At 46.5% G+C, this 23669-nt stretch overlaps 1 protein-coding gene across 1 annotated transcript; it reads left to right on the top strand.

Moving 5' to 3' along the window:
* The first annotated feature begins 10684 nt into the window (after positions 1–10684).
* Positions 10685–22513, top strand: CHRNA1 (cholinergic receptor nicotinic alpha 1 subunit). Its single transcript, XM_054210137.1, has 9 exons — positions 10685–10897; positions 12719–12864; positions 13019–13063; positions 13953–14062; positions 14293–14488; positions 15090–15327; positions 16478–16701; positions 17993–18232; positions 20192–22513. The coding sequence occupies exons 1-9, from the start codon at positions 10855–10857 to the stop codon at positions 20321–20323; spliced, it is 1374 nt and encodes a 457-aa protein (XP_054066112.1). The 5' UTR covers positions 10685–10854; the 3' UTR covers positions 20324–22513.
* Positions 22514–23669: the final 1156 nt, after the last annotated feature.

The following is a 23669-nucleotide window of genomic DNA, read 5'->3' as shown; positions in this document are numbered from 1 at the left end:
ACATTTATTCAAATTTTTAATTAAATGCAAAAAACTAGTATTTTTAGTATTTACGTTAGTTAGATGACAACACAATAAATAACATAGGCCTATAGAAACTAAAGGTTATGTGAGTTGATTTGTTCTCTAAACGAATTGATTTCCGCCATGAATGCATGTTATCTCCAGTTCAGGAGTTGACCTTACTGTCTCCAGTGCCACAGGCTGCGTGTCTGCAGCACAGCGTGGGGCTGGGCAGACACCGGGGCCATCTCGCTGGCAGCATCTCGTCAAAAGACAGTTGGCCACAGTGGGGGGGAAAAAAAAAAAAGGGAAAGAAGGGATTAAACAGAGAAAAACCTTCTTCCTCAGACTTCTAAGGGAGAAATGAGGGGCACTGGCAGGAAGTACAAGTTGGTCGCAGTCAAGGAACTTGCACAGAGCATCATAGAATTGTTTTGGTTGGAAGAGACCTTTTAAGATCATCAAGTCCAACCGTTAACCTAGCACTGCCAAAACCATCACTAAACCCTATCTCCAAGCACTGTGTCTGCCCGGCTTTTAAATACATTCAGGGATGGTGCCTCACCCACTTCCCTGGGCAGCCTGTTCCAGTGCTTGGTAACCCTTTCTGTGAAGAAATTCTTCCTAATATCCAGTCTAAACCTCCCCTGGCGCAACTTGAGGCCGTTTCCGCTTGTCCTGTCGCCTGTTCCTTGGGAGAAGAGACCTACCCCCACCTCTCTACACCTTCCTTTATGAGGTTGTATGTATGAGCGAAAGCAAGTCTTAAACGTGGCTAAAGGAAAGCAAAACTATTAAAAATTATGGAGGTAGTGAATAACTGTTAAAAATGCATGTCTAGTGAAAGTTAAATGTCAGAACTATTGGGGAAAAAAAGATATTCAGGACAGTGCTTGGGGCCATCATTAGGAGCTTTAGCATGACAAAGTGGGGAGAAAGAAAGAAAAAAAAAAAAAAATCTTGTGGCAATTTCAGGAAAGCATCCCGGTGGTGAATTAGCTCAGCAGCTTAGCACAGGGCTACTTGACCTCTTACCAGCCGGGCCGCAACTGCAGCTCGGTGGGAAAGATGTCCCAGCTCCCTGCCGGAGGGATGCGTCGGCATACCCGGCTCAGACTGGGGTGAGGGAAGCGAGTTGCCTTCTCAAACAAGAATGTGAACTTCTGCTCAGGCCAGACCAGCTAACAGGGTGGAAAAACCTGTTATTTGTGATTTTATGCAATACCAAATTTCTCCTGCCCTTCCCCTTCCGTCGGCAAAGGAAGAAGCAAAGGCTTCTAAAAGGCATAGATGATATCCTTCCTCTGTTCCTGACCTAATTTTTGCATGCTGATGAATGTTCTGCAATGTTTTTATTATAGCTATAATTATATTGCAATAAGGCGGGGGGGGACACCCAACATTTAGAGAACCTAGCAATCAAAGATTTCTTTTTTAGTCATGCAAAATTACTGCTTAGCAACTGCACATCGGCCCTCAGAAGCTTTATGTAATGTGAGAGAAGGAGGGTTAGGAGATGTGTCGTGGATTAAAGGGAATGCTGAGCAAACCGTGTACGGGAAGAGTGTCGTCTGCTGCGGCAGGAGCGTGAGTAGCCGGCAGAGGACACGTGTGGGAGAGCAGGGCGAGAGAAGCTGGGTGCGGGGCTTGTCATTGCACCCCCAGCTGACCCTCCCCAGCATCCCCTCTCTGCGCACCCGGTTGGTTGGCCCTGTGGGCTCTGCATCCAACAGAGCCCGAGGAGCCCGGGCTGATGTGCCAAGAGGAAGAAGCCTTTCGTTGAGTGATCCAGCTCTTCAGTTCTTCAGCATGCTCTTCCTCTGCCTGTGGCCATGGGTGTTTCAGGTTATACCCTTGCGTGGACTGATTGTTCTTTCACGCTGGCCTGATTTGCTCTCTATGTGGTCTGGGCCGCACCACAGGGATGATCTTCTTGATGCCACCTTCTATATCTCAATTTGGACAGCACAATCCATGAACTTCTCTAATGTCTGTTGCTGGTTTTGTGGTCAGAGGACCGTTTTTTCTTATCTGATCCCTCCCAAGAGAGACGTCAATAAGCTGCTCAAGGAATTTGTTTAAAAGCTTTTAGTTGGGTATCCTTTCCTATTTCTCATTTTGTCTCAAGGACGTACGTAGCTCCTTGTATTACTCAGGTCGTTATCGCTATTCTGCCTCAGTGGATTGGAGCAAACGGTTCTCAGGCCTCTGGGAGCTTTTGATTAATGTATTTCCTGAGGCAATTAGGCATTGTTTTGAAAAATATATTTGGCAGCCAGCCAGGATTCATTTTCAAGCACTGTCGCCTGTAATTTTTGTTTCTTGCATTCAAACTCGAGGTTTGATAGTAAACCTATTTTCTTTTTGCCTCTTTTTTCCATGCCTTATCACTAACTGTGTCGGTAATGCAAATAGGATTGTCCTAAATAGTCAAATTACTCTTTTTGTAGATTACTATTCATAAGGTGGTGTATCCTAAAGCTTACTTGAAGGATCGCTCAGTAAACCCAGAAGGACTTAGCACAGCACGACGCTGTTGCTCACTGCTCATCTCCAGCCCTACTCTGTTCTCAAAAGGGAGATTCCTTTAATTGCTTTTTTTCCTTTTACCCCAGTTCATGTTCTCCAGCATTGTGATGCTGGACATACATTATTCATACCATGCTGTAACTCTCACATGACATCTTCCAGTAAACTACTGGAATCTGGGTGCACTGAGATTGCTGCAAGGTGGGATACGCACCACCAACGTGGTGGACTACAAGGCGCTTCACAAAAAAAGAGGTTTGAAGCCCGGGTGAGCACCTTTATTGGAAGCAGGCAGAAGCCAATAATCAAATACATGTGGAGGAGCCGTAGCATCCGTCGCAAGCTGCTCCCTAGGTGAGTTGCAATGACGCTTGGAAATCCCTTCCTCACAGAAAACTGTGAACTCCTCCTGGAAGTAGTTCCCCAGCCCACACACCATCTTGACTTTCAGAGAAAAGGCATCATTTCCAAGTGTGTTATGATACAGTGGATACATTGTTTTTCAATCTTGTTTAAAAAACAAAAAAACCCCAAACAAACAAACAAAAAAACCAACAAAAAAAACCCTAAAAAAACACCACCATAGTCCATGGGCAGCTCAACCTTAATGATTTCAGATATGGTGTGATGCTGAGTCTCTACAGCTCCTTCGTGCCCCACCACTGGAGGGAGAGTTGTGGTCTGCCCACGGCTTACTTCGAAGTTCTCTTTCCGCAGTGTAAATCAAGAAGGGTTGGTCTGAAGTTACAGCAAAGAAGCGACGGGGCATTGCCTGCTGGGGTATCGGCAGTGGAGGAGGCTAAAGGAGGAGTTGGAGGTCCTGCTGTGGAAAGTGTGGGTTGGCTTGTTCTGTGTCCACCCTTGGGTTGGAGATCTCTCCCAGCACTAGGAGGGATCTGACATTCTCCTTCTCTTGCGCTGGTGGGAGGAAAACCCCCACTGATGTTCCCTTTTCCATCTGCAGCTCTCATACCGGGTTTAGCCTCGCTCTAAGCCATCACGTCAGTTTGTTAACAGCATTGATTAAGAACAGAAAACAAACCTGCCAGTGCACCTACACCCGAGTCTCCTTCTGTTCAGAGTAACTTGAACAGTGAGCTCAACACCTTGCTAACCCCCATTGCCCCCCCACTGCTGTGTGTGCTTACCAAGACGTTCCCCCAGATCTCGGGTGAGGTGTGTTGGACCCCTGTCAAATCCCAAATACGGGTGAGCAGGGAAAGCTGGAGTTTGGCTTTGTGTGCAATCCCGAGTACAAAGCTAGTGCGGGCTGTCACAGGAGTGGGAACCACCTCCCGGCTTCTGCCCGGCCTTTGGTCCCACCAGAGGGTGGGGTGCCTCACCGCTGCAAGCCCCCACCCCTGCTGCGGGGACCCACAGCCCCCACGTGCTGCAAAATATACTCCCAAAGTGGGGGGTTTTTTAATAGTTTTTAGTTAGCATGCTGAAGGTGTTTCTTGAGTTGAGGGCACGTTTTTGTTCTCCTGTTTTGTCCGTGACAAACTCAAGCTTGTAAGTTCCCTGTTGTCCATCACAAGAGGAGTGTGGCAAAGGTCTCACCGCCTGCCAAGGAGGCAAAACAAACTCCGTGTGACAGGTGAGAGCTACACACCAGGAACCGGAGAAGTTGGTATTTTCCATTAATTGCCAGCAAAATGCTGCACGTGTGCTGGCAAAGATCCCAATGTAAGCAATAAAAGTGCATATTTTGGCATGAGGTCAGTCCTGGGTAAAGCACGCATCAAATCCAAGCGTGTCACGTGCAGGAGCAGGAACCTGTCCCTGGGAGCTGATGGACAGCACGGGTAGAGGACGGTGTTTCCTGCTCTAAAACACTGCGCTGGCTCAGCCAGCACACCGAGGTAAATGTTGACTTTTTCAAGGCGACCACTGCAGCTGCAGGTGAGAAGGATGCTTTGCAGAGATCCCCTGCTAAGTGTTTTCTGGGATCGGGGAGGGGAAGCGCTGCGCGCGAAGGGAGAGCGAGCTCTGCCGCTTGGCCTAGTTGCAGAATTAAAAACAAAATAAGCTCGTTGCTGCGTGTTTATCCCGCTAATACCAGTAATGAGAGAATCTGCACCTCAAAGCTAGATATCCCAGGGCTCTCGTGGGGTAACAGAGGCGTCCGCAGGGTCACAGAGGTTTACCCCAGTTGCACTTAGGGTGCAGGTGTGATGTGGGATGATGTAGCATGCCTGCCTCTCGCCACGGTGCGAGCACACCACGGGAAGCAGGTGAGGTCCAGAGGATGTTTTTGCTCTCATCCCGTAGCCAGGGCTCTGTGGGGAATGTGCCATGGGGTGCTCCATGTTCCAGAGCCAATTGCTTTTGTATTTGGGAGTGATGACATTGCGAAAGGGTTGTAGTCAATTATCTCCTTATGCCAGCAATCGGAGAAGAGCCTGTGTCAGTTAAGAGCTAAGATGTGATTTATGTGATTTCTGTATTTTATTTTTTTCCCCCTGTGAACGGGATAAGTGAAGCAGCTAACCATTGCAGCAGCTTTTAAGCACCAAAACATACTTCCCTCATTGCCAGTTCTTCTGTCCGCTGGCCAGTAGTGGAGCTCTCCCCAGAATGTCTTCAGGAAAACTTTGGGTTACAGAATACTGGCCAAAATGTGTCAGACCTCATAGAGCTGAACAGGTGGCTTGCTTTTATGTAAAGCTGAAATTGAACAGTCTGCACTGCAATTACTCCAATGGAGAATCATCTGCATTTGAAAACATGTATGTGTGTTTAAACGTGTAAATGTGAGCCTCCAGAGATATACTTCAGGCTATATGCTCTCTGTGGTCCCACTCATGAAAGCCACCGTATGAAACGAGGTAAGGGCATGATATGATATACAGGCATTTCCAGTGCCAGGGTCTACTTTCTGCACTTGTAGTAACTCAACTATACGCTTACAAAAGCAAATCAACATCAGAATATGTACCCAAAGTATAATGTGATGATATAACGACATGTCCAGCTGCTGGCACTTCCAGGAGAGTACTTGGAAGCCCAACAGTTGCTTAGACATTGCCTTGGATGTCTCCACTATCAGGACGCGGCAGAGCTGGCAGTGCCCACCTGGGTCCCCGCTTTGACACCCAGGCCGCTGTCCCCGGCCAGTTTTGTTGTCAGACTTGTGCCCCACAGGGTTTTTCTGCCTCTGCAGAGAGAAAACTTCTGGCTGCAGACGAAGGTCAGAGCAAACTGCAAGAACGGCTTTGCAGCTGCTGAACCTGCGCTGGGCTTGACACCAGCTAGTGGCAGTCGTACGAATACGTTTACATCTAGTGAAGCCTGGGTGTGTTTTCTACCTCCCGAACCGAGTCTGTGCGGTCATATGCTGCTTAGACTTGGCATTGGTGGAATAGCGCTTCTGGGCACAGGGATGAGGGCGTTCCTGGTTCAATTAGGGAATAACAGTTCAGATCAAATTGCTCTTTTCCCCTCTTTTAGTATCTTTAGGACAAATCTCTTACCTGGGTGGTTTTTTTCTGTAGCAACAGATAGTAGTGGTGGTCTGTACCAGGCTGAGTGCATTTTCCAGCTGGTGATTTGTGCTGCTGGGAAAGGGCAGAGTTTTCAGCAACTTTAATACAGGTGTCATCTAACTACAAGTATAAGTGAGATTTTCCTGGCCGCAGAAACAGCGTATCTGAGGAGTCCTGCTGTGCAGGAAAGTCTTTGTGAGGGGATGGACCCGCAAAGCTGTCCCTTTGCTGTCCTAGCTGCTCTAGCGTGGCTCATGCAAGCTGCCGTGCTGACAGAGCAGCCCACAAGAGCAGGGCAGAGCAAACATCACGTCTAATGGACTTGTCCTCTTTCGCTGTCTTGTTTGGCTCTCCAGCGTGACTCATCTTGGTCCCGGAGATAAGCCCTAGTCCTCTGACAGAAGCCCTAGAAGCCGCCTTGTCAGGGATGATAGCTGGGAATGAATTTACCGCTGCTTTATTCAGCAACTTTATTCAGCTCCAGGGCTGGGTTCCTGGAATTTCCGTAACAGAAAGGCAGTGTGAAGCTGCAACCCTCTTACCGATTGCTCTGACGCTTGGTGCTGGTCAGCTTGTGCCTGTCACCTCAGTCGATTGTATTTGCAGTTATTTCTGGTCTCCGCTCTCGCTGCCGCACATGCCTTGCTCCAGCTGGGTAGACGGGCATCTGTTGCCAGTGTCGTTTTCATGTGAGCAGCTTGGCCGTGAGGATTGATGCCCCTTTGAAAGGGAGCAGCGTTTCTCCTCACCTGCAATAGGTTAACACTTGTGCCACTGATTTAACTATGTATTTTGTGATTGTGGTTTCTCCACTTGACTGTAGGCCTTTTCCTTGCTTTTCTTTCCAGACTCAAGTCCTTTTTTTTTCAGAAGCATCCTTCTAATTAGATAAATGTGCACCATGTCTATGCTATAATATGTAAACTCTGTAACTGTAGAGGTTAAGATCACCACTTTAGAGTGAGTTCTTGATATTTTTGGTTCATTTGGCATGTGTAATAGGAAACAAAGAAAAGAGATGCTGAAAAGAAATTTGCTACAAACATCCAGGAGGAAAAAAATATGTTTGCAGGATGGCTGAGGTGTGTCTCAGTATGGAAAACTGCAACTTTGAATTTCTTGATTTGTGGGTTGAAATCCTGTCTCTCGATGCGTACTAATGCGTATATTAATGTTCCTGGCTTAGCATATTCTTGTGGGCACTGGAACGAGCAGGGGAAGTCCGGTTCGTTGGCATCTCAAGGCTGAAATGAATTCCTTGAATGCATTTCTTCTTGACAATATTTACTCCCTCTGTTTTGCTCTTGCAAGCGATTGTTTGCGATAGTGCTCTCTCAAATGCCCGCCGTGTGCCCGCCGCATCTTTCTTAGCAATCTGTTGCCATCTGGTGGCAACAGCGTTGAGTCGCCAGACTGGTGCGAGATGGCTTCCAGCGGGAAATGTGTGCCGTACTGTCTATAACTAGGGGCAATCTGGTAACAAACACATGGCAAATTCACAAATCGCTTGTCTAACCATCTGCCTTCTCTTACCCAGTTCTGCCATAATCTACTGTCACCAGCAATGCCATTTCTTCTGATACCAAAATACATTTTAAAAGGCATATTCTGCATTTGGGAGCTAAAAAAGCCCAAATGGACACTGCTATTATTTTTCAGGTTTTGTGCTTTGATTTCCCTGATGTAATATCTACCTCTTATCTATTCTTTTTATTAATTTCCCTTCTGTTTTCCCCGTGCAGGCCCTGCAGCCTTTGGAGCCCCCTGCTCTTTCCACTTGGGTGTTGCATTTATTGCATTGCAGTTCTGTGACAAAGATTTGGGTGAAAATCCTGTGTTCCTCACTCTGTCGAAAGCATTAGGTATTCTGCTCACTTGTAATGTAATGCGGCCGTATGATACCACCCTGCCAAAAAGACTTATCTGCAGTAGCATTTGTTCACGGCTGACTTCTTTTGGGCTGGAGTGGGCAGCACTTGTTCCTGGTACATGAGTGGAAGGAGCGATGCCCTAAATTCAGCGAGCGGTGAGTTCTGCTTCTTTCCAGTTGAGATGAATGAGAGCTGGTCTGCCAGGTTAGCATGGTAGGAAGTGGGTTTGTGTGGCACAGGGCGGGCTCAAAACCCAATCCAGAAAGCTTGGAGTTGAGGTAGATGTGAAAAGGGTTTTTCTGTGTGGGAATACAACATTTGTCCAAAAAACCTCTGAATACCTGGAAGGCAAAAAAAAAATAAAAATACCCTTCTTACCAATGGATCAGCTTCAGGCACTTGGTGTAACTCATCCCCTCCCCTTGCTTTTTCACCTTGGCCATAATGGGTGACATGCCCCTGTTAACAACAAACAGCATTCACTTTTCTGTCCATATTTAACCACAGCAGCTCGGGTTTCCTTGATTTTTTTTGGAGAGGGAAACCGCCTTGTGTCTCTGCCAGTGAACATTCCCTGCAGCCAGGCTGTCGCTCCCCAAAGGCCTTGTCCAAATCCCTGCTCCTGCCTCTTCCAGCCCGAGCTCTGCCTTCCAGCCAGCCTGGTGGAGCTGGCTCCTGGGTCGGGGGCTGCTCTCAGCTCAGCCCAGCTGCAAGAGAAATAACCCACGCAAAGGCTGCAGACCTTTGGGGGTTCCTACAAGTTCTGCATCCTGCTGATTCCAAGCAGCCAGACTTTTTTTTTTTTTTTGCGGGGTGGACACCCAGAAACTTATGTTACCCAAGAGCTATAATTTGCCGAAGATTGTGGCGACACTCTCCTACATCTGTTTTGGGAGCAAACCTGCCAGCCCTGCCTTGGGTGGGCAGGAATGCTTTGAGAGACCCTGAGAGGATCCGGAGGGGCATCGTTAGCATTCCTGCAATGCCTCCGTGCAATTGTATCTCTGCTGGGCACGTCAGCTGCCCGGCCCGGGATAAAGGTTGGAAGCAGCCAGACGCTTGTTTGAAATCAGATACCTGCAACAATGGGAGCTGCTGGCCGAGGCACAGGCCAGGGACAAGGCCAGAGTTATGGAGATGGCGAGTTTTTACTGGAGGATAAATGTAAGCGCAGAGGCTGAATGCTGAGTTAGTGGAGGAGGGGGAGTGATTTAAAAGAAAAAAATAAAATAATAATGAAGGTATCCTGTAAGAAACACCAAACCAGCTGGCAGACAGCACAAAGGATATCCAGAAGAAATAGAAGGTACGTCTGGTGTCACCCAGAGGCAAAGCTAAAAAATGTTTTTGTAGGGAATGTTTTCTGGAAAAGAAGTTTGGAGCAGTGTGTAAGAATGGTTGTGGCAGGGCACCTACTGCAAAGTCCCGTCTCCAAAGAGCAGGCGCTAGGGAAAAGCGCAAGAACGGCTTAAGCATTAGGCAGTATTTCCCCAGGACACTACCTCAGCCTCCTGGGACTTGTGACTCTGGGACTTCTTCTGTGACAGACTTCTTGGGGAGGTGAGGGGGTGGCATTTAATAATATGGAATTAATTTATCAAACTAGTTTTTCTGAATACACACGAACTTCTGGCAGCCAGACGCTCCTGTGGCACCGAGTTCCACTGCAGGCGTACTGCGCGGGGTGTCCTGGCTAAGCCTGCCAACTCTAAGTTTCCCTTGATACCCTCCACTCTTTTGCACAGGGAGTCAATCCGAATCTGCCTTCTCCAGACCATTTTGGATTTTACAGACCCTACCAAAGCTCTTTCTCTCTCTGGCTTCTTTTCCAGACTGAAGGTTCATACTATCTATCCGTTCCAGGCACGGAAGCCAGTTTGTAGCTTGGATGTCATTGTCATTTTCTCCTGGCCCTTTTTCAAGTCTCCTTTTGAAACCAGAGGACCAGAACTGCAAAGAGCACTCAGGATGTCATGGATTTATAGTGGCATCTTCCCTGTTTGCTTTGTCTCCTTTGCTAGGAACTGATGGACTTGCTTTTCTCACGCTGCTGAGCACGTCGCAGAACCTTCTATCTCAAGATTTTGTTCCTGAGTGATACCGGTGAGCTCAGAGGAGGTCATCATATACATATAAAAAAGTTCTTCACAGTTGGTTGTTCTTTTTGCTAGCCTGAATAACTGAGTATTATTACCAAATACCTCACTCTTCATCCCTTTTCCAGGTGATTTATGACAATAATGAGCAAGCACTAGCATTCCTACCATTTGCCTTTCACTGCTCCATAAGTCTATAGGTATCTGTGGGAGGGTTTTCCCTCTTACTTCAGGTTACTTTGGTTAGTTAACAGTTTTCAACAGGGGGTGGCTCCACAGAATACCCAGGAGATTCAGGAGATGGATCTTTCTTGAACATGTTTGTTCACTTCTTCAAAGTTTTCTGATCCCTCTGTGAAGCAAAGGGAGCAGTCTCATCCCAGCACACAGTCTGTACGCTGCTGAGTGCATCAGAAATAAATGACTGCGATCTGTTTTCCCTCAGAGAAACAAAATCCCAAATCTGGCGAGTTGCTCTGGTCACAAAGGGTGACATGCAGTTCTGGGTCTCCAGCTCAGGAAGTTTCTGAGATCTCACCGAGATGCTCACTTACTCTACAGATAATCCTTTCCTTTAGATGTTTATTTTTTTTTTTAAGTCACAAATTACATCATCACTTAGAAAAAAAATGACCTTCTGTAAACTGCAGAAGATACTTGACTGGTGAAACACATTGTGCTCCCATTTCCAGCCCGGCGGTGCAGTGGCCCTCAGCTGTCATTCCCAAAAACAGGTGCTGGAAATCAATACCTCGGTGGTTATATTTCACCGGCACCCTGGCAGGAGGCAGCACAATCCTCCTCTGAAGAGACGTTAAAGGTGCTTTGTGTGTGTCTCCGTCTGTATGACTGCAGCAAGAAGGAGCTGGGATGATGACGGTCCATCGCATACTCCTCCTCCTCCTCTCCGCAGGTAAAGGTGGTCCAGCCATCGCCTTGAATGGGGGTCGGGTCCCTCTGGAGGATGCAGGACCAGGGCTTTGCGTATGTGTTGGTACAAGCGAATGTGTGTTCTGGGAGCAGCCTGTCCTGCTGAGAAGCATTTATGAACGCACCAGACTGTTTAAATGAGAGCTTTGGGGTGCATCGGTAACAGCTCAGATATTTGTCATTTCAGACATCAGATATTTGGAAGTGAGAAGCTTTTGTGTTTGTTTTTCTCTCTGTCAGCTTTCTGCCACGTCCCCATTTACTCTAGTGCTACCTGTATTTCAAAATGTGTGAAAGGATCTAGTAAACATGGCTTGAAATGTAAGAATTCGTTACAAGGAATTTCAGTAAGTTGTGGGACTACTGACAAGGAAGCAGAATTGATTTGTGGCCGCATGTGTTGTATCAGGATAATTCTTTTAAAACTGTCCCTTAAAAGAGTAACTGTGATCCTAAAAACTTCTCTAACAAACTTGAGCAGTATGCTAAATTCCTACCAAGCCACACCAGAAGGTAGCAATGCAAAGGATTTTAATTGGTTAATAAAGCATAGCAAAGAGCTGGACTTCTATCTAATGCTGTGATCATAACTTAAAAATTGAAAGAGGAGTCCTGCCCCGCCCCCGGTGCCCTGGCAGGGGGAGCAAGCAGGGCTTTTCGGGGGCCACAGCTTTTCCCAGTGGCATCCAAGTGTCTTCATATCATCTCATGGCAGGACAAGGCCGAGACAGAATCCTTGGCATCTCAGCTCAACTACGCAAAAGGAGCTGATGAAACGGCAGTTAGGAAACCAGGGGAAATACTTGCTTAGGTCGGAGTCAGCAGCAAAACTCTTGTTGAGTTCAATGGCCGGGGATTCAAACTGGGAGAGGGGAAGGCAAGGGTGGGATCTGCCAAAAATGCTTGTGGTGAGGCTCAGCTGTTCTGTTCCCTCTCAGTACCTTTAAGAAGGAGTACATACAAAAATATCCCCAAGCCCCCCTTCCATTTGCTTTACTCCCCTGTACCGGTGTCTGAGCACAGTTCTGCAGCAGGCTATCTGGAAACAGGGTTCATCTGGCTTTCTGTGAGGTGGGAGTCTGAGCCCTCGCCCCTTGGGAATAGGATGCGCTGCTAAAGCCACACTGAAACAAAGCTGCTACCTGCCATTTTCACCCGCAATGCTCTTCCAAGGGCTCTTTGGTGTAGCACCCCTGAGTCACGCTGAGCAGTGTGTGGGCAGAGCTCTCCAAGGACAGGCTGAGACCTTCCCTGAGGAGAGGGAAACACAGGAGAGCACTGTGAATGGTTTCCTTCTCGCTCACCATGAGCACAATTCCCATCATGGAGTGGAGCTCTTGCCCTGCAAAGACTTCAGATGCAAGGGCTCGATGACTGTTGTGCTTGGCCCTGTCCTTTAATGTTACTGTTACAGGCAAGTCCTGACCTGACCAAGGTGAAGACCCCATTAAAAGTCTCTGATTATGGGTATTCTCTGCGCTTAACTGTCCACAGTTATTACGTGTAAGTACAGTTGCAGGTTGGAAAAGCCTGGAGGAGATTCCTAATGCTCAGTCTGATGTCTGCAATCATGGCTATTTGTTTTTGTTCATCTCCTGGTTGGAGGCTGTTGTTGACTTACTCCTAAGCTGACCTCCGGATCAGATAGGTAGTTACCCCTGCTGACGGTATTTCCAATGCGCGCCTGAAATGAGGAGTCACACAGAGGACTCGGCCACCACCAGCAGCTTGCTGTTGACAGTATGTCCTTCACACCCATCTCAGCCTGTTCCATCTCACTGATGCCACCCCCACTGCTCTGCAGCTGGTCTGGCCCTGTGCTACGAAGACGAGACTCGCCTCGTCGAGGACTTGTTCAGGGACTACAACAAGGTGGTGCGCCCAGTGGAGGACCATCGGGATGCCGTTGTCGTCACTGTTGGGCTGCAGCTCATTCAGCTTATTAGTGTGGTACGGTATGAACATGTGGTACACATTGAATTGCTGACTTACGTGATAGTGCCAAACGGTGTCATTTTTCTAAAGCAACAATTTTTCTCCTTTAATCCTGATGTTTGCTGCTACTGCCTTCTTTTCTTTCTTCTTTTTTTTTTTTTATTTTAAGGATGAAGTAAATCAGATTGTGACAACCAACGTACGCCTGAAACAGGTAACTCGAAATATTACTGACCATTTCATCCAGTTCAAATAAATGCTGTGGACACAGCCAGGAATTAAGGACAGGGAACTGCTGGAGAGGGGGCAGCAAAGGGCTACCGAGATGATGAGGGGACTGGAGCACCTCTCTTATGAAGAAAGGCTGAGGGATTTGGGTCTTTTCAGTCTGGAAAAAAGATGACTGAGGGGGATCTTATCAACGCTTATAAATACTGAAAGGGTGGGTGTCAGGAGGATGGGGACAGGCTCTTTTCAGTGGTGCCTGGCAACAGGACAAGGGGTAACAGGCACAAACTTGAACAGAGGAAGCTCCAACTAAACATGAGGAGGAACTTCTTTCCTTTGAGGGTGGCAGAGCCCTGGCACAGGCTGCCCAGAGAGGTGGTGGAGTCTCTGTCTCTGGAGACATTCAAACCCCGCCTGGACGTGTTCCTGTGCAACCTGCTCTGGGTGACCCTGCTCTGGCAGGGGGTTGGACTAGGTGATCTCCAGAGGTCCCTTCCAACCCCTGCCACTCTGTGATTCTGTGACTCTGTTATATTTTCGGGGGGAACTCGGAGAGGTGTGTCAGCCAGCAGAGCACTTCTTCTTTCTGGGGTCTCAAGAATAAAATGTGCTAGACACTAAGAGCCTTAAGAAAAGCATTTTGTATTGTATTTCAAACAGTAGACTTCTGGTATATTTCTCTTGTATGTTGTTCTTAATATTTTTTTATAAGCTTCTTAAACCAAAATTTAAGTTAATGTAAAAAATTAGCCGGGGGTCCCACTATCTTGCTTGCATGTGCCAAAGCAAGGGAGGTGCATGTTTCTAGAAAGTACCAAACCTGCCCCAAGAAGTGCTGGAAGGGGCTCTCAGTGGCTGAAATCTTCCCTCTTTAGCAATGGACAGACGTCAACCTCAAGTGGAATCCAGAGGACTATGGTGGCGTGAAACAAATCCGCATCCCCTCGGACGATATCTGGAGGCCGGACCTTGTTCTTTACAACAAGTAAGGGGTGCCAGCTGCCCAGGGAGGGAGCGGTAGCTCTGCCCCGTGGCACCACCGTGGTGGGGCTGGTTCCCCACGACATCTGGGCCAGTGGGTAGCGTGCCTCAGAGCTGGCCTCTCCAGGAGCAGGCACAGTGGGGACCGGTCGATCCACAGCCAAAAGAAATTCTTTTGTGACGACGTTATTTGTGCTGCCCATACTGCTGTTGATATCCTTGTTCTTTTTGCAGCGCAGACGGTGATTTTGCCATCGTTAAATACACCAAAGTCCTTCTGGAGCACACAGGGCTGATCACCTGGGCACCACCAGCTATTTTTAAAAGTTACTGTGAAATTATAGTCACATACTTCCCGTTTGACCAGCAGAACTGCAGTATGAAGTTGGGAACTTGGACGTATGATGGTACAGTGGTTGTTATTAACCCGGTAAGCAAGGAGTTTGTAATTGGGAAAAATAATAGAGACCATGATATGTTTTCAGGGAAATCTTCTCTTTAGAATGGAATATAACCTTGTTTTGACTGGAAAATAAGCAGGCACTACCTGTAAAATACAAAAGACCTATTTGTAGATCTAACACAAAATTTCCTGGTTTGGCTTCTACAATTCTGCATACACAGATTCCTGCCTGTCCTGCAACAGCTTCACACCACTCCTTATGGTGCTGCCTGTTTACTTTTGTTTATTTTCTTCTTTTTTTGGAGGGAGTGGGGGGCGAGGTGTGTGTTTTTTCTCTGCTCGTGATTTTCCAAGGACTCTTTCCCTGTCCCCTCAGGTATGTCTCTGCAAGTATTTAATCAATCTTTCTCTTTAGTCAACTATCCCTGACTGTTTCAGTAAAATATTTAGTTGAAAGCTGTGTAGAGGATGATATTCTAAGGCAAAATAACATAGACAAGAGTGTTTTGCTTGCAAAAAATGCATGAAGTGCCTGAGTTATTAGGAATCCTGTTCCTGAGCGACTGCCAAGTTTTGATTTTGTTCAGAAAGTCTAATATTAAGAATTTGTATCTTTTTTTGCTGTCAGGAGAGTGATCGTCCAGATCTGAGTAACTTCATGGAGAGTGGGGAGTGGGTGATGAAGGACTACCGTGGCTGGAAGCACTGGGTTTACTACACTTGCTGCCCTGACACCCCCTACCTGGACATCACCTACCACTTCCTCATGCAGCGCCTGCCCCTCTACTTCATCATGAACGTCATCATTCCCTGCCTGCTCTTCTCCTTTCTGACTGGATTTGTTTTTTACCTGCCCACAGATTCAGGTATGTAAATTTACTTGTTCTACTGCCGAAGAAATTCTAACAAGTTTCTAACGAGCTCTTCTAACAAGTTTCTGGGAAATTCTCAGTATTTGAAATCACCAGCCAACTTGAAGGGCAGCGCTTACTAAAATTGGACATTTCTGCTCAAAATAATGGCTCTAAGCATTCTGCAAATAAAGGGTGAGTGCTGAAAGCTAAAATTGTTGATATAAATAAATTGGGCTGATTTTCCACAGAAATCGCGGATTGACTATCCAGTTAACTTCTGCTAAACGAAGATTTAGCTAGTCAGCTTCTACGTTTTGCCATAGGTAGGTGGTTGGTGTGTTAGTACATCACACAGTAAGTGAGCACAGGGGTGACTGAGGCCCTTCTGCACCGTGTCAGAGCAGAGAGCTGGTTATCTGCTCACGCACATCACCTCCGGGGACACAGAGTAATCCTGGCCTGTTCTGGCCTCCTTTGTCTCTGCTGAGCCGCTCTTGCTCCCTGCAACCATTTCCTCGGCTTCGTTCATTTTATCTTGTGTCAGCTTTTTATACTGCTGAATTTCACGGAGCCCCTTCTATGAAATACTTCATGTATTATTTTTTTTTTCAGTGGAAAACTTTATAGAAAGTTGAACTGAGTAGAAAAAAAGATGTGTGAATCATGTTTTGTGGTTCAGTTTTGACATCCTGCGTACTGGAAGATCTCAAATTGCAACTGACCTCGGCTGTCAGATGTGATTTTTTTATATTTTTTTTTTTTGTCTGCCCAGTCAGCCCAGCACAAGCCTGCCAGAGAGTGAGGCAAGCGAACCCCCAGGAGGCTGTGGAGCAAGCCTTAATCAGGTGTACGCACTTCATCATTCAAAATGCACAGCCCGTGAAGTGCTCCCGGGCAAGTAAGCTTTCCATATCCATCACCCATACCTCAGCCCAGTCGTAGCTGGTGATTCCCACCTTGATGCTGGAGCTGATGCTGCGTCAGGCTCTCGTGTTCAGCCAGCCTAGTTACTGCTTTGGATGCCGGGAGAGATGATAGCACTCCAGATGCACGCTTGTGTGAAGAGCCATCCTCCACATCCTGTCTTCTCAAAGTACTCTCTGTACTGAATGATAGGAGCAGCAATGGCATTATCATTTTTTTATTATTTTTTGCATGGCAGGTGAGAAAATGACTCTCAGCATCTCTGTCCTGCTGTCTCTGACTGTGTTCCTGCTGGTCATCGTGGAGCTGATTCCCTCCACCTCCAGCGCGGTGCCCCTGATAGGCAAATACATGTTGTTTACAATGGTGTTTGTCATCGCTTCAATCATCATCACGGTCATCGTCATCAACACCCACCACCGCTCCCCCAGCACTCACACCATGCCGCACTGGGTCAGGAAGGTGAGCTCTACGGCTTTGCGTGTTTCCTGGTTTCCACCGAGCACTCCATATTTTACTGGCAGGCTTTCCAATAAAAGTCAACAAGAATTGGGGAAGTAAATGCATCACGTTAAATCTCTCTAGGCACAAGAGCCCGTGTTTACTACTTAGCTGTGCATAAAGTCATCAAGACTGCTGAAGTGTGCCTTTAAGTAAGAGAATTGTCCACTGGGGTAGAGTCGTGCAGGGAGCAGATGAGGCAAAACACAGGCAGCTGAAGGTGGAGGGAAAATAAAATGTCCAGCTGGACTCAAATTACATTTCCTAGTCTAATTCTCCACCTGACTGGAAAGCACTGCTGCCTGCCAGTGGCCAAGCTGGCCAGCCCGTGTGAGTGCAGGGTACAAGGGCTGTTGGGGATACCTGCGTTCAACATCCCATTTTGCAAAAGGCAGTTTAGCAAAAGCTATGATCTTCCCTGTGCTTTTCCAGTGAATGCAGTTGCTCTGCAGTCCTTGGGAAGCAAGGAGATCCTTGCACAGTAGTCTAAATGGTAACCACAAGATGTAGAAAAAATTGGATATCTGTCATTACAAGTTCTTTGCCAGGGAGATGGTACCAAAGAGGATCCATTCGGTTATTCTTGCCCTTTTTTTAAGCCTGCCTGGGTTCATATTAAAACTTGACACGAATAGGAGATTGTTCTGTGTATTTCTAATAATACTTTTAAGCTTACAGCTTACATCAAATTCACTTGGCAGCAAAAACAATCCCCGCAGAAGGGAGATTTCAGCAGGCAAACACTGCCGTGTGCTTAAAATTGCTCTGGCAGCAAGCCTTTGTTACTCTGAAGGAAACTATTGTAAACCTTATATGCAGGTATAGCAAACAATTGTAATAGCAAAGTCAAACGTCAGTAGCCAAAAGAGACACTTTGTAGTCCATTCTTCAAGCCGCATTCGTAGGCAATATGTTCCAAATTAGACGAGGTTGGTAGAGGTCTGTCAGCTCCCGCCAGCTGAGGGTCTGCTCTGGGACCTCGCACCCCCCTTTGTGTGTAGATGGGGGAAATGGGAGGGAAATGGTTTCCAGAAAACGGGCCTGCGGGTGACTCCATCTGCGCTGGGACATAAGGCTGACAAAAGCCCCAGTGTGGCGGAGGCTGTGACATATTCCGGGAGGGAATGTGTAGCTGATCCAGGGCGGGAAGTGATTTGGGACTGGAGAGGCTCGCCTTTGTTCCGTGCACAGCTGCATCTGCAACGCAGCCCTGCAGCCCAGCAACTGTCGTCTGCTCCCCCTTTGCTTTCAGGTCTTTATCGACACAATCCCAAACATCATGTTTTTCTCTACGATGAAACGACCGTCCAGGGATAGGCAAGAGAAAAATATTTTTGCAGAAGATATCGATATTTCTGAAATTTCTGGGAAGGCAGGTTCTGTGCCTGTCAACTTCTACTCCCCGCTTACCAAAAATCCAGATGTGAAAAATGCTATAGAGGGAATCAAATACATTGCGGAAACGATGAAATCGGACCAAGAAGCCAGTAATGTAAGGCATTTTTTGTGCATGATTCATTTCTTGCTTTTTATATTGCTTCATCTTATTTTTTTGGCAAAATATCCCCACCTCACAAGAACACTCCAAGCCCTGGTTTGGCTTTAGCAGGGGACAGTCTCCTCCCCTTGATGCAGGCAACGAGGAGGGACAGATAATTGTTGCAGACGGCAATTGAATCTTGCCCCCTCCCCCCCCCCCGCCCAGAAAAAAGAGAAAGGGGAAAAAGAAAAAGCGTCAGTGCTAAGGTTTTCTAAATGTGGTGCGTGAAGCTGTAGAGACAGAGGGTCTGTGAGCAGCAAAGTAGTTTCAAGAACCGTAAGCAAGTTCCAAAACACATTCCTCCTCTCTCCCACTCAGGCATCTTCCCCCTGCGGTAAGCAAGCTCCTGTCGCTTTCGAAAAGCCAGGAAGCAAGCCAAACTCCAAAAAAGCTAGTAGTTTTATCTGAGAAGCATCAAATGTAACTCACAAATGATAATTTCAATTTCGACAAGGTTTTGTTTTATTCCTGAATGCTACAAGTGGTCCCTGCAAGTGAAGCACATCATGAGCTAACTCTGATGACCGACTTTTTCCACGTTGCAAGCCAAAGGAAGGATAAATGCGTGTAGAGTCACATATGGCAGTGTTCCCCAGGAAAACCTAGCTCGGCCTTCTTCTTGCACATTCAATGCAATTAACCCCCTCTTTTATTTTAGTTATCACAGCTCCCATGGCTTTTGCAAGGGTAATTCGGTCCTGGTGCTTCGCCTTTCTAAATCATCGTAGACCTTTCCTCTTGGGCCGCAGGCTACCCTGAGGTCGCGGAGAGAGTTCTCCGGGACAATAATTTGGCCATCCTCTTGAAAAGGAGGTGCCTCCTTCCCACGAGCAGGATTTACACCACGGTGTTTGTTCCTGTCACCAAATTCCTGGAGCAAGTGGAATGGCTCTGGCTGCGGTCTCACGTTCCCCGTGACCCCTGTGCCCCTCTGCAGATAAAGTGTTGCCTTCAGCAGGGCTGGCGTGGCTTCAGCGCCTCTGGGATACACTTCCTCCTCTGCTTACAAGGAGGGTCTTCAGGTTACCGGCAAGTGCTCCCTTCGGAAGTGGAGCCCAGCTGCTGGTGTCATCTGGGCACCACTGATACCACTTCCAGGGGGTTTCAGAAGTCAAGTTCCCCGAATAAACTGAAGGTTGTGGCTTCTGAAGGCTGCCACTTCGTTGCATTCACTTACTCACTTATGAACAACCTCAAACCAGCATTGATTATCAGTGTCCTCTAGATATTATACAACAGTCTCTTCTACTTGTGGGGCAACTAAGGCAAAAGTAGAGGGTGTCTTAGGCCAGTACGTGTCACTCCATAAGGCAGAGTTACAAGGTGGAAATCCTGAGCCCTGCTGCCGTTAGCACCTCTGCTCGCTTTTACGGTCCTGGGTTCCCACCAAAACATCCATTGAAAACACAGTCACAGGGTTCACAGTGTCCCACAACTGGAAAAAAGTAAGGGAGCTACGGAGAAGGTTTTCCTAGACCTTAGAGTGATATGAGGCACGGAAAGCAGGGCCTAGAGTTAAACTAACAGTAATTCCTTAGGTACCCCGAGAGAATGAAAAAGCAGTAGAAAACCAGTTGGGTGAAAATAAGTGTTTTGCTTTCAAAATTTTAAAGTCTCATTCAAAAGCAACCATTTGACTAAAGATTAAGCTTTTCAACATTTCTTTTTAACAAAATTGTTCACCGAATTGCCAGGGTTTGTAAACAGTTTAGTCCTGAAACTTGCATTTCTAGGTAGCTTAGGCTTTCTCAACCTCTGACCTGCTTTTGAGAAGAAAATGAGTATTTTTTGCATAATAATAGTGGAACTTAAGGAATAGCCTTTCCCTTGTTCAAGACAGTAAATTACAAGAATGCCCATAACAAACATGACTCTGCAGAGGTTTTACCATCTCCTTTGTTTCTTTCCCAGGCTGCAGAAGAGTGGAAGTTTGTCGCGATGGTGGTTGATCATCTTCTCCTTGGCATATTTATGCTAGTTTGTATTATAGGAACATTAGCTGTATTCGCTGGTCGCCTTATCGAATTAAATCAGCAAGGATGAACATCAACTGGAAACTATTTGCTACCCTGGTTAGCATCTGAAAGCATCTTAACCATCAAAACCTGGCCAGCCTCCGAAAAGTTTCACAGGCAGGAATCGGTCCTTGCTGGGAAAGAGCAGGAATAATAAAACATAAGGCTCCATTCTTAGCACTTCTGAGCTGCTGCTTGGTGGTATTTCATTGCCAACAAGAAACACTTGCGTTACTGGTAGACTGAATGGCTGTCAGCCAGGTTTTGATCTGTTTTACCATTTATTAAAAATGTTAATGTATTAATAAGACTGTCTGACTTCGTAACCCAGAGATACAATTCCAGTGAAATCAATAGCAGTGTAATGAGCTTTAGCCAAGCTGTAAATCTGTATTCAAGCTGGTTTCAATATCTGTTCTGTGGTTTTTGTACTGGCAGTCGCAAACAACTCCTCTTGTAACACCAGACGTAACCAGCAGAAATATCTCAAACTCCAAGGTGAAGCACTTGATTTTCATGCACAAATCTGAAACAACTGCCTGTCACACATGACTCTACCTGTAGAAACTCTTGATGTAGCAAGAGGAGGGACTGTTCTTTACTGTGGGAAGGATCCAGCCTCAGCCAGTTAGGTCCCACAGGTATTTTTTGCTGTCAAGTCCCATGATAAAGGACTTTGAGAGGAGGATTTTTTGGCCTGTTTTATCACTGAGCCCTGCTCTGTGACCGTCAGGCATCCCAGTGGCTACGTTGCAGTCGCTGCCCTCTTCTTTTTAACTGCCAATACCCATTATAAGGAGCCCCACATTCATTACGTATTAATGCTCAGGATTTTCAGTTGTCAACAGAGGTGTTCTGCACTGGCATCCTAAGGAAAAAGTTTAGGCCAGAGGGGAAAGGATGGTATCCATAGGATAACCTCTGTACTCCGTTATTCTGCTCCTGGAAGGTTGGTTTCCACTCTCCATTTTGAGTGATGCCTAATGCGGGGGCAGCTTCAAATTTGCGGGTGCTCGGTATCACATCTTAAATACAATTATTTCTGTTCACCGAAAACTGTCCCCTGCCCTGCTGAATAGGCCATGAGCATTAAAGCCAGACACAGCATCACCAAGATCATTCCTGGAGCAATGTGGATCTCAGTTCTACTTCTGTATGACAAAGTCACAGGACACCTCCTCCTCTGAGCAGCACAAATAATCACCCAAACTTTATTCAAATGTTGAGCAGCAGCTCGCTCTAGTGGCTAAAACAAAGTAGTGCCGCTTTTGGCCAAAGACCTTTGGGTTTCAGTAAATATTCTACATAAGCAACAAGCCCATGTGTGTTTCAATAATGCAGCGTGGAAATACTAGCAGTGCTGCCTATTTTTCTCAAAAAAAAAAAAAATAAGGAGAGGTGGAGCAACAGATACAAGTTACTCATCTTTCCCAGCTGGTTGTCCGAGCCAATAGGACTGCTTTGTTAACAGCTGTAAATAATTTGCTATGAGTTTAATAAAATAATTTGTATTATGGTACTGCGCTACAGGAGTGTGTCATGTCTGCAGAGAACAGGCATTTGAAATGCTCTATAGGGAAAATTAGGCACTTGTGCAATAATTTCATCATTGCGTAGTGTTTGCTGGGTAATGTTTTGGTGAGCTGCAGTCCTAAGCAAAGCAAACGGTTTGTCTGGGGCAATCGATCACTTGTAACACTCTGCTCAGCTCTCACGGTTTAGATGATGGTAATCTTTGCCCCGCTGGATGATCATTAACCCTGTAAACGGTTGCCTGAAGATGTATGCTGGGCGAAACCTCTGCTGACAGATGGAGTGCTTGCTGCAGCTCTGTTTATCTTCAGCCTAAGTTTTCAGCTCTCAGCCCTTGGAGAGAGTCACGCATTTCCCCGGCTCAGGATGAGCTGAGCTGCAGCCTAACAGTGCCTGGGACTTAATTTGGGAGACTGTGATTGGCACTAAAATTGACAGACCAGTTCTCTTAAAGCAGCATGTGGTTGAATCTTAGCATTAAAAATAAACATCAAGTAACAAGATTCGTGGTGAGCATCCACAGTGTCTTTGTGTAGCTTCCCCAGCTTCCTGAAGACAGATCTGAGTCTTGGCCTCCAAATTCCACCTATTTGTGTTGCGGGGTGCTTGTGTGCACACATGCCTGCTCGCTTCTCCAGCTCTCCTCATACACAGCTAGCTACCAGGCTGCAGTGCTTTTCTTCCACTTCCTCAGGAAAAAAAAATAAATTGAAATTATTTATTTGAAAATTTTCATTTGTGATAGTTTGATCTGTCTAACGGGCACAGCAAATCTTCTGCCTTCCTATCGCTCTGAGTCTTGATGAACTACTCACGTCTCAAAAAATGTGACACGAGGCAAAAATAAATGCTAACAATTTCCCTTCTTAGGTTGCAGAATCCGGGCATCGTACTCTGACTCTCCAAACAGATGGTCTTTCAAACATCAATCGGCACACTTCAGGAGACAGTTGATCTGCATTTTTTTATTTGCTTTGCTTTGAACACTCAGACTATCCCAGTCTTTATTCTGTGTTCCTAGCTCACCTTTGTGGCACATTTTTCTGACATACCACCAACATTCTCTGTTACCAGTATCCATCTACTGAAAGAGAGTACCCTTACCTATGTACAGACTAGTCCTGCTCATCTGCTACTGTCCTTTTGACACATCAGCACATCTGTACACCTGCTAAAATACCAGCTTTGGAGGTGGTAAATATGCTCAGTCACTGTCAAAGCTAATTTGCTGTCACTGTGTAAGTATGTATTGTCTAACGATTTCTCATTCACAGCCCTGTAGTCTCTCCCTGCAATCTTAACACTGAACTCTCCTCTCTCCTTCATGGGTAGCACCAGAGGCCCCGGGGAGGTGGCCCTGTATGGATAATGCTCCTGCAACCGGCACGTGCATCTCCACCACCTGGTTGCCTTCAACAGGCACATTTCGGCTCTGAGCTTCAACTAACAATTCTGATTTTAAGCAAAACAAGAAAGAGGCCTCACACTTTCACTGTTAACTTTCTCTAATACATGTTAAAAAAGTAATGAAATGCAAATACCATGGTGCTGAAGTAAGCAGACCTCATTTAAATGCCGGCAGACCAGGGGCCTCTGGGTGAGAAGGCGCCGCTTTGACAGTGAAGGCTCTCCAAGCAGTTAATGTGTCCCTCTTTTAGCTGCCATCACCTTGCTACTAAAGCTGCTTTTGTTCACTTTGAGCTTGTTGATAACACCCTATTTATGTCCTTAATAGAATGGCTCTCTGGAACATCTCCGTCTTCTTCCATCTGATTCCAATTTTTAAACAATTTGGCAATTAACTTTCCCCTTCCCATCCCCTTATCTGACCTTCAGTTACT

Source organism: Rissa tridactyla, chromosome 7 (genome assembly GCF_028500815.1).
Source record: "Rissa tridactyla isolate bRisTri1 chromosome 7, bRisTri1.patW.cur.20221130, whole genome shotgun sequence".
NCBI lineage: Eukaryota > Metazoa > Chordata > Aves > Charadriiformes > Laridae > Rissa > Rissa tridactyla.
This window is presented reverse-complemented; position numbering and strand designations above follow the sequence as displayed.